We start from the raw sequence: 16,625 nt of genomic DNA, 5'->3' as shown, positions 1-16,625 counted from the left end.
TGTTTTTCCCTTTCACAGGAGTGCCCCAGTCTCCCCTAATCACTCTGGGGTGCTCTCGGCCCACTCGAGTGGGGTGCAGACCCCTGACAGCCTATCCCGAGAGGGTTCCCCTGTCCCCATGGAACCAGAGCCCGCTCCGGCCCCGCCCCCTGCCACAGCAGTCCAACCCAAACTAGCTGTCATCCAGGAGGCCCGCTTTGCACAGAGTACACCAGGTGAGAGACGCCCATTTTTGTCCAATCACTTTTTTTAACCTTTATTTAACCAGGAAGGGCTTATTGAGATTTAAAATCTCTTTTTCAAGAGCATCCTGGCCAAGATAGGCAGCACCAAGTCATTATAAAAATTACAGACAAACAACATGAAAAACTAAAAGTAATCTAGTAAAAAAACATAGAATTCACAAGAGTATAACAATCTCTGATCTAAGGATTTCAGGGCTTTATGTATCTCCTGCACTGAGAATGGCAAAAAGCTAAACGTTTGACCAGCTCTCACTGGTTCATCCACACAGGGTTGTACAGAGACAGAGGACACAGAATCAAACAGCCTACCAGATGATACAAAGTGCTCATTGACACAATTCAGAATTTCAGTTTTGTCATATACAGCAACAGAGTCCTTCAAAACACGTGACGTTAATTCATTAACATTACTGTTACCAGACATAGACTTAATAACCTGAATGACCCTAGAAAGTTTTGGAAGGCTATCAGTGGGAACTGACATAAAATATTCAGACTTTGTTGGACTCTTCTCCAATCCTATGTACAAATGTGCAGTTGTGAATCCTCCGTTAAAGAATGCTATTGTTTGTCCAGGCTCCCCTCTCAACAGTCAGCCAGTGCTCATCACGGTTCAGCGTCAGTTACCTCAGACCCTAAAGCCGGTGACCTATGCCGTGGCCACGCCTGTGACTACCAGCACCTACCAGAACCAGCAGCCCGTCATGCAGACGGTGCACGTCGTCCACCAGATCCCTGCCATGTCTGTCACCAGCGTGTCCGGGCTCAGCACCGCCAACACCTACACAGTGGCCACCCCCACCATGGTCACGCTCCAGGCTGAGCCCCAGGAGAACGGAGACTACTCAGAGGCCAAAGGTGAGGGAAGGGAAGGAGGATGGTGTAGTGTGTGTGTGTGGTTTCAGCCAGGTATACGTAGGTCTGTTTTCCCCTTGACCAAAGCATCTGTGTCTGTGTATATGTGTTGTCTTATTGTAGTGCTTGTTTGGTGTTATGTTATTAGAAGTCATCGACATCTCTCCTTTTTTTCTATGTTTGTCTATAGTGAAAGTAGAATCTGTTCCAACCATCTCCCACGCCTCTATAGGCGGTGGCAGTCGCATCATCCAGACGACCCAGTCGGCCACGCCCTTACAGACGCTGACCTTAGTGCAGCAGCCCCTGGGCCAGCACCAGCTCCCCATAAAGACCATCACACAGAATGGCACCCACCTGATGCCAATGCAGGCTGCTGCAGGTGAGACACTGACTTAGAATGGATCCTGTCAAAGCTCTTCATCTGCATCTGTGGTCGACCACTGCTCTGACCCCACCTGTAGTCTACCACTGCTCTGACCCCACCTGTAGTCTACCACTGCTCTGACCCCACCTGTAGTCTACCACTGCTCTGACCCCACCTGTGGTCTACCACTGCTCTGGCCCCACCTGTGGCCTGTCACTGCTCTGGCCCCATCTGTGGCCTGTCACTGCTCTGGCCCCATCTGTGGCCTGTCACTGCTCTGGCCCCATCTGTGGCCTGTCACTGCTCTGGCCCCATCTGTGGCCTGTCACTGCTCTGGCCCCATCTGTGGCCTGTCACTGCTCTGGCCCCATCTGTGGCCTGTCACTGCTCTGGCCCCATCTGTGGCCTGTCACTGCTCTGGCCCCATCTGTGGCCGGTCACTGCTCTGGCCGGTCACTGCTCTGGCCCCATCTGTGGCCGGTCACTGCTCTGGCCCCATCTGTGGCCGGTCACTGCTCTGGCCCCATCTGTGGCCGGTCACTGTTGTCAGTAGTCCCTGTTTGTTTAATTAACTAGAATTCATGCAGCGTACTTGTCAGTGCTGCTCTGCAGTGTGTTTGTGTATCTCGAAGTGCCATATGAATCCCTGTCTGGCTGGAGTTTCCTACACTGTTTTGAAAAGTACACTTTTTATTGGCATATGTTCTAAGACATTAGATTACTTAGCAGAGTATTCCATCAATTCCGGCACTGAAATATTTCTATTTTTTTCCTCATCTTCCTCCCCATGTTCAGCCACAGCTGTTGCGAGTCCTCTCCACTTGCTGGCCACTCACGCCTCCGCTTCAGCCTCCCTCCCGACCAAACGACAGAACGGCGCCCAGGCAGCCAGCGATCAGCCCAACGCTAAGCGCATCAAAACAGAGGAAGGGGACAGCGCCACCCGCGCAGCAGATACAGACTCGTCGGCAGCCAATGACCAAGCCAGCAACCACAACTAGTCTTCTGCATCATCACCACCATCTTGTTTTTTTTCTCTCCTTTCCTACCATTTATTTCTCCCTTCTTCCATTGACTCCCAAGGTGCCAAAAGGAGAAGATTTTCAGTTTGGTTTAACCATTGTAGAGGATTGGAAAATATGACCACCCCTTAAAAAAAGACTGAAGAGAACATTTAGTTGAGATTTGAAAAAAGGACAACTAGGACAAAGAAGAACTCTAATTTGAAGGTCCCCTGTGAGACATCGCCACGGAGGAGGAGGATGACGACTACTCCAAGACCACAGGAAGCCTTAACAACAATTAACCTTTAACATGATGAGCTGAACTTTGACCACCTGCAGCGAGCAGTTTGACTGAGGCCCATGTTAGCCCGGCGGTCGCACGGTACCTGTCTCAACTACCTCAGTGCAGATTGGGGGCCACGGTCAAGGGCACCACTCAACGGACCCATGGGATGACTGGATGAGGTGACCAACTAGCAGCATGACAAGCATTTGACGCAGACATGAAATATATCAATGAGTGCATTCAGAAAAAGGGATCAAAACAGTCGGAGCCAATTCCTGGACCTTTGGCAGCTGGCCTTTAATATACTGACCTGGCCTTTCATATACTGACCTGGCCTTTCATATACTGACCTGGCCTTTCATATACTGACCTGGCCTTTCATATACTGACCTGGCCTTTCATATACTGACCTGGCCTTTCATATACTGACCTGGCCTTTCATATACTGACCTGGCCTTTCATATACTGACCTGGCCTTTCATCTACTGACCTGGCCTTTCATATACTGACCTGGCCTTTCATCTACTGACCTGGCCTTTCATATACTGACCTAGCCTTATTGCAGCTCTAAGTAGTAATGCAGTATTTTGTTGTTCACATGTGGACCATAGGATCTGTTTTGGATGTATTTTCATTTCTATAGGTAAAAAAAGTGCTAATAATTGAAATGAAGAAAGCATTACAGCAGTGGGGTCTGTCATTTCAATCACTCCACCTGAACTTCAACATTCTCGCTGTTACTTTGTATGTGGACTTTTTTCTGTTCAGTGTCCTTTCTTTTTCCAATTCTATCAATGGAGTGTTTTTTCCCCCTGTCAAATCCACGTTCTGTCATATCCAAATCAATTTGCTTTGTTACACTTACATATTTTCATACTTGCACAGATAACCAGTAAGATATGAACATATTAGTTGAACATGTAGTTGAGCAAATGCCTCCTCATCGAGCTTTCATGTAACCGACTACAGAAAAGTACCCGAGCCGTTAACGCTTGAATCCTTAGTTGAAACTATACCAAAGGGGTCACGCCACCTCTGTTTTTGGTCAAGCTGAGGGATGGGCCTGGAGAAATGTAACCACTCTCAGATTGACAGACGGCTATGGATGCAAGGACTGACTATCCATGATATCAGAATTGTGGTTTTAACCATGTTTTGAGACTATACCGTGCTTTAAATTTACATCGTTTACAAACATTGGCGTAGAACATGTTTATATTCTGATGGGGTACGAGAGTTGAACTAAGCTCATTAAGAAGTTTTTATAAGTTATTACTCAAGAATCGATGGGTATATATCATTCATTTAAGTCAGAAAATGGATGTAGCAACTAAGGATTCTAGCTTTAACTGTACATTTAACAGAAGAAAATAGCTGTTTAAAACCAGACCGGATCTGCACTTGGTAAAATGTTAATTTTTTTCTCTCGTTATCCTTGGCTGTGGTGACTTTGTGGTGTGGACAGACCCTTTGCTTGATCATTTTATTCTGTTCCGACAACCTGACGAGTCTGTCTTCAGATTGTATATGTTCCAAACTAAAGAAGATACAAGTGATGGATATTTGTTCCACTTCAGTGGATAAATGTTTTTTTTATTTTATATAAATTAATTTAAAACCTTTCACTCTCTATTTTACTTGTCCAATGGTTTCACCACAACAGTGATCAGATCTTCTGCTCTCAGTACGCATTTAATTGACAGATGTTTCAGAGACATGCTAGAGCAGCTGATGGCGGACTGTACCAAGAAGCAGCGTATGACCATTCTATTGCCTCTGGCCAGATTATCCTCATTCAATTATAAATGTTGAATAGCTGCCGTTCAACACCCAGCAGGTGATTACTAACAGACCACGGCCACCCGTTCCTTTCAACACCCAGCAGGTGATTACTAACAGACCACGGCCACCCGTTCCTTTCAACACCCAGCAGGTGATTACTAACAGACCACGGCCACCCGTTCCTTTCAACACCCAGCAGGTGATTACTAACAGACCACGGCCACCCGTTCCTTTCAACACCCAGCAGGTGATTACTAACAGACCACGGCCACCCGTTCCTTTCAACACCCAGCAGGTGATTACTAACAGACCACGGCCACCCGTTCCTTTCAACACCCAGCAGGTGATTACTAACAGACCACGGCCACCCGTTCCTTTCAACACCCAGCAGGTGATTACTAACAGACCACGGCCACCCGTTCCTTTCAACACCCAGCAGGTGATTACTAACAGACCACGGCCACCCCAGGTGATTTCCTTTCAACACCCAGCAGGTGATTACTAACAGACCACGGCCACCCGTTCCTTTCAACACCCAGCAGGTGATTACTTTCAACAACAGGTGACCAGACCACGGCCACCCGTTCCTTTCAACACCCAGCAGGTGATTACTAACAGACCACGGCCACCCGTTCCTTTCAACACCCAGCAGGTGATTACTAACAGACCACGGCCACCCGTTCCTTTCAACACCCAGCAGGTGATTACTAACAGACCACGGCCACCCGTTCCTTTCAACACCCAGCAGGTGATTACCCACCACGGCCAATTGTTCCTTTCAACACCCAGCAGGTGATTACTAACAGACCACGGCCACCCGTTCCTTTCAACACCCAGCAGGTGATTACTAACAGACCACGGGCCACCCCAGGTGATTTAACAGACCACGGCCACCCTTTCAACACCCAGCAGGTGATTACTAACAGACCACGGCCACCCGTTCCTTTCAACACCCAGCAGGTGATTACTAACAGACCACGGCCACCGTTCCTTTCAACACCCAGCAGGTGATTACTAACAGACCACGGCCACCCGTTCCTTTCAACACCCAGCAGGTGATTACTAACAGACCACCCGTTCCTTTCAACACCCAGCAGGTGATTTCAACACCCAGCAGGTGATTACTAACAGACCACGGCCACCCGTTCCTTTCAACACCCAGCAGGTGATTACTAACAGACCACGGCCACCGTTCCTTTCAACACCCAGCAGGTGATTACTAACAGACCACGGCCACCCGTTCCTTTCAACACCCAGCAGGTGATTACTAACAGACCACGGCCACCCGTTCCTTTCAACACCCAGCAGGTGATTACTAACAGACCACGGCCACCCGTTCCTTTCAACACCCAGCAGGTGATTACTAACAGACCACGGCCACCCGTTCCTTTCAACACCCAGCAGGTGATTACTAACAGACCACGGCCACCCGTTCCTTTCAACACCCAGCAGGTGATTACTAACAGACCACGGCCACCCGTTCCTTTCAACACCCAGCAACCTGTTCCTTTCACCCAGCAGGTGATTACTAACAGACCACGGCCACCTGTTCCTTTCAACACCCAGCAGGTGATTACTAACAGACCACGGCCACCGTTCCTTTCAACACCCAGCAGGTGATTACTAACAGACCACGGCCACCTGTTCCTTTCAACACCCAGCAGGTGATTACTAACAGACCACGGCCACCCGTTCCTTTCAACACCCAGCAGGTGATTACTAACAGACCACGGCCACCCGTTCCTTTCAACACCCAGCAGGTGATTACTAACAGACCACGGCCACCCGTTCCTTTCAACACCCAGCAGGTGATTACTAACAGACCACGGCCACCCGTTCCTTTCAACACCCAGCAGGTGATTACTAACAGACCACGGCCACCCGTTCCTTTCAACACCCAGCAGGTGATTACTAACAGACCACGGCCACCCGTTCCTTTCAACACCCAGCAGGTGATTACTAACAGACCACGGCCACCCGTTCCTTTTAGCCCTTAATCTTTCTGTGAATTAGGATTTTGACAGTGTCCCAATTGACCACAGCGGGGCAGTAATTGGCATGGTAAGGCAAACCTGCCTTCACATCACATACACTGTGCACAAAACATAAGATCACCTTCCTGATATTGAGTTGTGGAACCCTCCCCACTCAGGACTTTGCTCTCAGAACAGGCTCAATTCGTCGGGGGTGGACTCTACAAGCTGTCGAACGTGTTGCATAGGGATTCCACAAGCATTTCGCTACACCCGCAATAACGCAATCTGCTAAATGTGTATGTGACCAATACAATTAGATTTGATTTGGCCTATGTTGACTCCAATGCTTCCCACAGTTGCCAAGTTGGCTGGATGTCCTTTTGGTGGTGGACTATTCTTGATACACATGGGATATTGAGCATGAAAACCCCAGCAGAGTTGCAGTTCTTGACAAACCGGTGCACCTTGCACTTACTACCATAACCTGTTCAAAGGCACTAATTATTTTCTTGCCCATTCACGATCAATGGTAAACACACTATGTGTCACTATTGACTCCAGGCTTAAAAAATATTCTTTAACCTGTCACCCCCCCCCCCTTCATCTACACTGATTTGAAGTAGATGACAAGTGACATCAATTAAGGATTTGTAGCTTTCATCTGGATTCACCTGGGCAGTCTGTAGTGGAAGGAGCAAATGTTCCTAATGATATGTACACTGTGTATATCGTGTGACAAGTAAAACAAGCAACATTTGCATGCTGGACTAAAATGTTTCACTCATTAGTATGATTCTGTCATACTCTATTTGTCATGACATTGTTGCATTGTCATAGACAGGGTTTGTTATAATTCCTGCTTGGTATTGTGTGTGTGTGTGAGAGATTCAGTTTAGCTTTACTTTCTTTCTGATTGGGCATACCCCTAGAATGATCTTGTCAGATTTGTATGACTTCACAAGCAACGATTAATGCAGTCATGACACGCATGCTAAATAACTCAATGCTTTGCTATTAGGATGAAAGACAAGCAATTTAAAAAAATTAAAATAAAATCCCCCTCATCAATTTACACACACTACCCCATAATGACAAAGCCAAAAACGACCCCTTATTTACCTAAGTATTCAGAGCCTTTGTCATGGCAATCAAAATTGAGCTCAGGTGGATACTGTTTTTTGATAGTCTTTGATGTTTCTACAACTTGACTTGAGTCCACCTGCAGTACATTCAATTGAAAGGACATTAATTGGAAAGACACACACCCGTCTATATAAGGTCCCACAGTTGACAGTGCATGTCAGAGCAAAAACCAAGCCAAGAGGTGAAAGGAATTGTCCGTAGAGACAGGATTGTGTCCAGGTACAGATCTGGGGAAGGATACCAAAACATTTCTGCAGCATTGAAGGTGTTCAAGAACACATTGGCCTCAGTCATTCTTAAATGGAAGAAGTTTTGAACCACCAAGACTCTTCCTAGAGCTGGCCGCCTGGTTAAACTGAGCAATCGGGAGGAGGCCCTTGGTCACTCGATGGTCACTGACAGAGCTCCAGAGTTCATCTGTGGAGATGGGAGAACCTTCCAGCCATCTCTGCAACACTCTTATTAGTGACCTCATGCTAAGACTGATTTGCATGATTAAACAGAGACAAATGGAGATGAATCTATGGATGATTCTACATAGAACACCACAGGGATTCTAGAAGACTGTTGCTGTTTACATTGGCACTCAGGCTATAGTAGTGTAGTCTTTTTGTGCTATCATGCCAACTCGTCAACTGTCATGCCAAACTTTGGCTTTACAATGTCAGCAATGTAGTTGGTAAGAGAACAAGCCGAAGGGCACTCAGGCTAACACTACTGAACTTATTTATGGTGAAACACACTGAAAGGAATAGTTGGTTCAACGATGTGAGTGAACCTCTATTAGCTACTCACGTTTTCACACAAATAGTACTACTAATCTCAAATGATGAGCTGTCTCAAAAAATGGTTTGTCTTGAAGAAGCAGTGGTCAAAAACAACATGAAGATATGGGCTTCATGTTCTTACTACCAACTGGTAAAAGCACTCATTGCTGTAAAAAGATTGCTCGTTGCTGTAACAAGAATGTGACTGATCGTTTAGGCTGCTGGGACCGCAGTGTTTCCTCACCTGTAGCGCTTGTAATTTAGTAGGCAGTGTTAACAGATGCTGTTTACGAACGAATGAAATGATAATGAAAAGAAGAACAATGAGCTTAGATATGTCCTTGTGATGCAAAACTTCACTTTTGTAAACATAGTCTACTGAGAGCTCAGAACAAAACAAGTCAGTTTGGTCTTTTTGGGCTCATAACCTTAAAGATCAATGATAATTCAATGAAAAAGAGGATAAGCTGCATTTCACGAACCTGGAATGTTGTGTCTTATCAAATGTGACCCAATTATTTTAGGAGGGTAATGGCTGTTGTGTTAAGAGTTGCATTTCTTGATTGTCCAGTTGTACATCAGTGGATTCATTTCAGGTAATGCAAACAAGGCCTGCCAGAATAAGCCTGATACTCCTAAGCTCTAAGTAACTAGGTGTGGACCCCAGGACGAATAGCTGCTGCTTTGGCAAAAGATGATCGGGATCTGAATAAACCAATAAATTAACATTATGATAACGCCATGAAATATATTTTTTAAGAAGAGTAGTATCTCTATTCAAGAAAGGATTGACACAAAGTTACTTGATCATTTTATGATGTCAGAACAATTGTTATACCATAGGCCTGTCCTAGTTTTGCTAGGTTGTTTAATGAGCATGAGCACCAGACCAGAGATCACATCCCTGGTTCTGCCTCCTAAGGAAAGAGAGAATTCAGAAATATGCAAAAGGGGGAGTGCAGTTATGAATGTCTTTGACACAGAGCTGCCCCAGTAATTCAACTGAAATCCAATCAGGTGTAATAGTCTGTATATTATTGCCCATGGTGATGATCATCTACTGTATAGTGCAACTTTTTTAATTAGCATTATAGGTTGGCGGTGTTGGTAAACACAGTTAGTGCAGAGACAGGTGGGCACCAAGGGCATTCAAAGCATTAGAGTTACAGCTTAATGAACACATCTCTGTTGCCTCAGCTGGCTGTGTAGGTGGCGTTTCCATAGAAACCAGGAGCTTGGAGCAACTGCTTTATTGAACATGTGATCCACTGTCATTTTAGTTGGGGGATGGATATGGGATTTGATTGATGGAGGGAAGTCGTCTGAAAAATAGATCCTGGAAGTCAGATTTATTTATATGGATATTATTAACATATTTTCGTGTGTCTGCCCAAAAAGAGAGCAAACATTTATTGAAAAAGCCAACATACATGTGAGCATTTCTTTCAGAACAAATTAGCCAGTAAATGGCAAAGATCACTGGGACCAACAACCATTTAAGCCTGACTTACACATGGCTTTGACCAGGAAAAGAAACGTGTAAAGGGTTATCTTGTGTCTGCCATTTTCTCTAAGAATATAACTATGTTAAGGTTCCAATCCTCTGATACCTTCTCATCCTGCTCCATAATGAACAGCTCTGTGGATTTCTAGTCAAATCCATGTTATGCACAATGGTTATGAACAAAGTGTGATAGGATTAATTAAACAAATAATCACATCCCGTGTTCAGACTAACGATGTACTGTTAGTGCTTCTACCATTCCAAACACATCTATCAGCTTCATGGAGTTTTCATTGTGATCCTGCTATTTTAAAATACAATACAATTATTCACTTGGGGTTCTTGTTGTGAAGTACCAAATGCAGAACAATAATCCCTTTTGTGAGCGTCATGTAATTCTCTGGAATTCACAGCGAGAGACAGCATTCAGAGAGCTCCAAGATCAGAGAACCAACTGGTCAAGACTGGTTGGTTGTTCAAATGGAAATTGTTGAGATTACATTACATGTATGATTTAAGCTATTATGAGGATAAGTTCATGCTAACTGGTTTTGGCACCTGGCATTTACGTTTTTTGTTTGGTCTTGTCATTAGAGAAAGTCAAATTTCTTTGGAACCACTTTTTGGATTTTGATAATGCATTCTCCCTGATTTGAGGGCAACCTCACAGCACAGGTGGTTGATGTCCACAGTCTATCGGGCTTCAGTTCCTCCTTGTACCACATGGTGGCAGTGCAGAGCAAGGTACACAAACGCCTATCTGACCTACATCCATGTGCAGAGATTCACAATATCTATTATGCTGTGTGCACTCTGTCTTTCTCAAACCTGTGCACACACTCACATACACCCGAATGACAGCATATAAACCGTGCTTAGAACACATCACCAACAGTGAAAGTGCCAAGAACATGTATCTCATCCTAATCTCAAAATTGTATTTAGATCCTCGATACATGTCTTTCACCCATGAGAAACAGAGAGAGAGATCGGTGAGTGGGTAGAGATGCAGTGGAGAGATGGGGAGTTTGTGTGGGTGTGCTTGGTCATCAAGCCCTCTGAAGAACCCTGCCAGAAACCGGTTTGGAGATTAGAGTAGATGGCTGCCGCTGATCTTGTCTTACGGGTCCTGGGTAAAAAGGCGGCTCTCCAACTGACCTGGACTGAATCCTAAAGCCCTAGATGCAGGATTGCATACATCTCTGAGCTTAAATACGCCCTCACAACACCCAGAGATGGGCACTAAGAGAACTCAATGACCATCCCTCAATGAGCCTAAGGGCCTTGAGTAATGTATTGAGTGTATACTCTGTATTAGACCAACCATGTTATAGTGGAGTCCTTTACACTAGAAATGTGAAGTATGAGGAGGTTTGTTAACATGTTTTGACTGACTCCACATTGTAGTGCTTTACTGCCTGAGTCATTCGGGTCCTCTCTCAGTAATGGAGAGCATGGTTGACTGGGTTCTGACATGCGCTCTGCAGCATCCTGCACTCTACTGGAAGGCTGTTGGTCAAGCAGTGCTTCTGGGTCATCACGGAGTGGTCTGAAAACATCACATGAGCTCCACATGGGCCTTCATGTTAGACCGCGTTAGTCAGGCTCTTATAATGTTTTGATTGTGATGCTTCATAGCTCTTTTGTAATGCTCCAGAATGCATTTGGGTCCGTGACTATCAGAGTAACAACAGTGAGAAACCACGAATACTCTGAAAATGTAAAGGTACCACTCTGTAAAACACAGAACAACCTCTTCAAATCAAATCAAATTTTATTTGTCACATACACATGGTTAGCAGATGTTAATGCGAGTGTAGCGAAATGCTTGTGCTTCTAGTTCCGACAATGCAGTAATAACCAACAAGTAATCTAACTAACAATTCCTAAACTACTGTCTTATACACAGTGTAAGGGGATAAAGAATATGGACATAAGGATATATGAATGAGTGATGGTACAGAGCAGCATAGGCAAGAAACAGTAGATGATATCGAGTACAGTATGCCATATGAGATGAGTATGTCCTTGATGATCTTTATGGCGGCATAGTTAAAGTGGCTAGTGATACATGTATTACATAAGGATGCAGTCGATGATATAGAGTACAGTATATACGTATGCATATGAGATGAATAATGTAGGCTAAGTAACATTATATAAGGTAGCATTGTTTAAAGCGGCTAGTGATATATTTACATCATTTCCCATCAATTCCCATTATTAAAATGGCTGGAGTTGAGTGGACCAGTTTGTCTGTGTGTGTTGGAACTTAAAACTTGCAGCCACTCAATGTTAGTGGTGGCTGTTTAACAGTCTGATGGCCTTGAGATAGAAGCTGTTTTTTCAGTCTCTCGGTCCCAGCTTTGATCACCTGTACTGACCTCGCCTTCTGGATGATACCACGGGGTGAACAGCAGTGCCTTGAGGTGGTTGATGTCCTTGATGATCTTTATGGCCTTCCTGTAACATTGGGTGGTGTAGGTGTCCTGGAGGGCAGGTAGTTTGCCCCGGTGATGCGTTGTGCAGACCTCACTACCCTCTGGAGAGCCTTTTTACAGTTGAGGGCGGATAAAGTTAAAACCGTACCAGGCGGTGATACAGCCCGCCAGGATGCTCTCGATTGTGCATCTGTAGAAGTTTGTGAGTGCTTTTGGTGACAAGCCGAATTTCTTCAGCCTCCTGAGGTTGAAGAGGCGCTGAATGCAATGCGCCTTCTTCACGATGCTGTCTGTGTGAGTGGACCAATTCAGTTTGTCTGTGATGTGTATGTCCGAGCAGAGAACTTAAAACTTGCTACTCTCTCCACTACTGTTCCATCGATGTTGATAGGGGTGTTCCCTCTGCTGTTTCCTGAAGTCCACAATCATCTCCTTAGTTTTGTTGACGTTGAGTGTGAGGTTATTTTCCTGACACCACACTCCGAGGGCCCTCACCTCCTCCCTGTAGGCCGTCTCGTCGTTGTTGGTAATCAAGCCTACCACTGTTGTGTCGTCCGCAAACTTGATGATTGAGTTGGAGGCTTGCAATATTTTTGGAAGATGTTACTAAGTTACAGTTCATATAAGGAAATCAGTCAATAGAAATAAATTCATTAGGCCCTAACCTATAGATTTCACATGATTGGGAATACAGATTTGCATACAGTGCCTTGCGAAAGTATTCGGCCCTCTTGAACTTTGCGACCTTTTGTCACATTTCAGGCGTCAAACATAAAGATATAAAACTGTATTTTTTTGTGAAGAATCAACAACAAGTGGGACACAATCATGAAGTGGAACGACATTTATTGGATATTTCAAACTTTTTTTTTAAATTGGGCGTGCAAAATTATTCAGCCCCTTTTCAGTGCAGCAAACTCTCTCCAGAAGTTCAGTGAGGATCTCTGAATGATCCAATGTTGACCTAAATGACTAATGATGATAAATACAATCCACCTGTGTGTAATCAAGTCTCCGTATAAATGCACCTGCACTGTGATAGTCTCAGAGGTCCGTTAAAAGCGCAGAGAGCATCATGAAGAACAAGGAACACACCAGGCAGGTCCGAGATACTGTTCTTCACAAAAAAGAAGTTTAAAGCCGGATTTGGATACAAAAAGATTTCCAAAGCTTTAAACATCCCAAGGAGCACTGTGCAAGTGATAATATTGAAATGGAAGGAGTATCAGACCACTGCAAATCTACCAAGACACACTGTCATACACGTTGATCCAGAGCATCCCAAACATGCTCAATGGGTGACATGTCTTGTGAGTATTCAGGCCATGGAAGAACTGGGACATTTTCAGCTTCCAGGAATTGTGTAAAGATCATTGTGACATGGGCTATGCATTTACATGCTGAAACATGAGGAGACATGAGGTGATGCCTTCCAGGAATTGTGCTGTCTAATCAGCTTCTTGAAATCCCACATCTCTCAGGGGGGATGGATTATCTTTGCTAAGGGTAAATGCTCACTAACAGGGATGTAAACTCATTTGTGCATAACATTTGAGAGAAATAAGCTTTTTCTGCATATGGAACATTTCTGGGATCTTTTATTTCAGCTCATGAAACATGGTACCAACACTGCGTTTTATATTTTGTTCAGTATAATTACCTTGTGGAATGTTTCCCAGTGTCCCCTAATTTGCTCCAGGGGTGCCGTACTACTATACCTGACCCTGTAAAACAACATGTGACAATAAAACATCCTGTTTTTATTTACTTTTGTGAACCATAACCATGTCAATTCAAAGTATCACTACTCCGTTTGTTAGGGCAATAATACAAATAACTCCAATGTCACACAAAACCCTTGTGAGATATTAGTTATCTTTTAGAGAGAAAGAGGACCGTGTCATGGGTGAAGAAGTGGTTTAGAATGCCCAAATCATGGCTATTCCCCACCATTTATTTTCTCACTACTCTCAATCATGTTAGCTCCTTACACATGTTTCAACCCCCCCAACACACACGCACACCTAGCCCTCAGTGAGTGTGTGCAGCAGAAAGGCCTGGAGCTTTCATCTCTGGGTCGGGCAGAAGTATAGGGGCTGTGTATACTCCTCTAGCCACGGCATGAGAACTACAGGAAACAGCCAGAGTGGACTGTCGGAGGGAGGGGACACATAGTCCCCTGTGGCCAGAAACATCCCTTTCATAACATCAACACTGACCACTAACCAGCAGCACCCCATGTCTTGGCCCATTCACAAATACACTGGGTGTACAAAACATGAACACTTTCCTAATATTGAGTTGCAGTTATTGACACAAATCAGTACGCCTGGCACCTACTACCATACCCCGTTCAAAGGCACTTAAAATGTTTGTCTTGCCCATTCACCCTCTGAATGGCACATATACACAATGAATGTCTCAATTGTCTCAAGGCTTAAAAATCCTTTAAACTTCATCTACACTAATTGAAGTAGATTTAACAAGTGACATCAACAAGAGATCATAGCTTTCACCTGGATTCACCTGGTCAGTCTGTGTCATGGAAAGAGCAATTGTCCTTCATGTTTTGTACACTCAGTGTATTTTCCCATGCACAAGAACAGGCTGGAATCTGTACCATAAGAACAGTACAGTGCATACCAAGGTTAGGAAGTGGTGTTTTGACTGAGAGTAAATGACTCCTGACAGGTGCTGCAGGTGGAAGGTGCTGCAGGTGGAAGGTGCTGTGGGTGAAAGCTTGTGTTGGTGTACTGAGGATAGCAATGTCTCACCATGCGGGTAGAGACACATTATGAGAAGGTTCCTGCTAGTCATTTTTTGGATTGGCAGCAGTGTTGCAGATCTTGCCCATGCATCCTGATCGATCGAATGTACTTCACTTCAAATCAAGAACCTGACCAAAATACCTGTTTAGTTGGATATTTGTGGATGCTTTTTCTAATGACTCAATGAAGGACTGACTGTTTGGTGGTAGGGGATGACAGATCTCATTAGCTGTAATTGCTTCTGGTTCGTATTACATAAAGTCACACAACCTAAAAAGAGCAGTGGGAGATATTGCTGATTTTGCCTCCTCTCCTGTTGTGAGAGCTGTTTCCTGCTGGGTTAATTACTGGAGGATGCTTTCACAACTGTCTTTGTGTTGTTAGTTAGGCTACCTTTCAAGTATAGTAGCTACTCTCATTAGAATATTTTCAAAATATGTCATCATTGTACTTTTTATTATTGTTTTACCTGGACAAATTGTGCCTCTGTAGACTAGAGAAATATTGGTAGCTATTTTATGAGCGACCTGTGTGTGATGTGATTATAAACTGTTACGTAAGCTCATAGCGAGTTTTGTAATGTTCAACTCAACCTGCTGGTAAATGTACTGCAGTTGTTGCACCCCCTTCATAAGGGCTGGTTTAAGGAGCCAGTTGCAGTGAATTATTATGGCAAGTGTGCATGAGGTGATAGAATAAAATAGAGCATTCATTATGCACAGGTGGTTCAGAAAAAGTGGTACTGAAATATTTGGATATGCTTGTGCTTGATAAAAGCCATCAAAAGCTCCATGGTTAATATTTTGTGTCTAATTCTCTGCATGCGTTTGAATTGCATTCTTCAGTAAAGTGATTGAACAGGCTATATGCTGGGTCATTTGTGCAGGGCGTCTGAGAGGCACAAAGCCACCTGTCCTTCAGTGTTGTAATTGGTCATCAGTTTTATTCCCCCACCACTCTGCTTCTGACAGGCCTTACAGATGGAAAGCCTGTCTACTGTTCCCAAGGAAACAGTAAGACCTATGTTACACTGCAACAGCCTCTTGGAGCTAATGCCAAGGTAGCACTCTTAGTCTCCCATATTTCACACTGTAGATGAGGTGGAATTGTAAAAACAATTGTTCTACACACTGGCTGGTTGGTGAATGATCTTGATAGCAATCTGCCAGATAGTAAATATACTGAAGAAAAATATAAACGCAACATGTAAAGTGCTGATCCCCTGTTTCATGAGCTGAAATAAAAGATCCCAGAAATGTTTCATACGCACAAAAAGCTTATTTCTCTCAAATTTTGTGCACAAATTTGTTTACATCCCTGTTAGTGAGCATTTCTCCTTGCCAAGATAATCCATCCACCTGACAGGTGTGGCATATCAAGAAGCTGATTAAACAGCATGATCATTACACAAGTGCACCTTGTGCTGGGGACAATAAAATGTCACTATAAAAATGTGCAGTTTTGTCCACACAACACAATGCCACAGA

At 44.3% G+C, this 16,625-nt stretch overlaps 1 protein-coding gene across 3 annotated transcripts in view; it reads left to right on the top strand.

Moving 5' to 3' along the window:
• The window catches only part of LOC135554382 (forkhead box protein K2-like), a 34,260-nt gene extending 29,880 nt beyond the window's left edge, over window positions 1-4,380 (top strand). The window contains exons 6-9 of one of the 3 annotated variants that reach the window (XM_064986666.1): window positions 19-215; window positions 822-1,103; window positions 1,333-1,482; window positions 2,263-4,380. In XM_064986666.1, coding sequence (XP_064842738.1) covers window positions 19-215; window positions 822-1,103; window positions 1,333-1,482; window positions 2,263-2,468 — 835 coding nt within the window. In that variant the 3' untranslated portion in view covers window positions 2,469-4,380. Of the gene's footprint in view, window positions 1-18; window positions 216-821; window positions 1,104-1,290; window positions 1,483-2,262 lie in introns of all 3 variants that reach the window. The other 2 variants (XM_064986665.1, XM_064986667.1) reach the window with 2 other exon arrangements.
• Window positions 4,381-16,625: the final 12,245 nt, after the last annotated feature.

Source organism: Oncorhynchus masou, chromosome 14, assembly GCF_036934945.1.
Source record: "Oncorhynchus masou masou isolate Uvic2021 chromosome 14, UVic_Omas_1.1, whole genome shotgun sequence".
NCBI classification, from domain to species: Eukaryota; Metazoa; Chordata; class Actinopteri; order Salmoniformes; family Salmonidae; genus Oncorhynchus; species Oncorhynchus masou.
The sequence above is the reverse complement of the archived record's forward strand: the minus strand, read 5'-3'. Positions and strand labels throughout refer to the sequence as shown.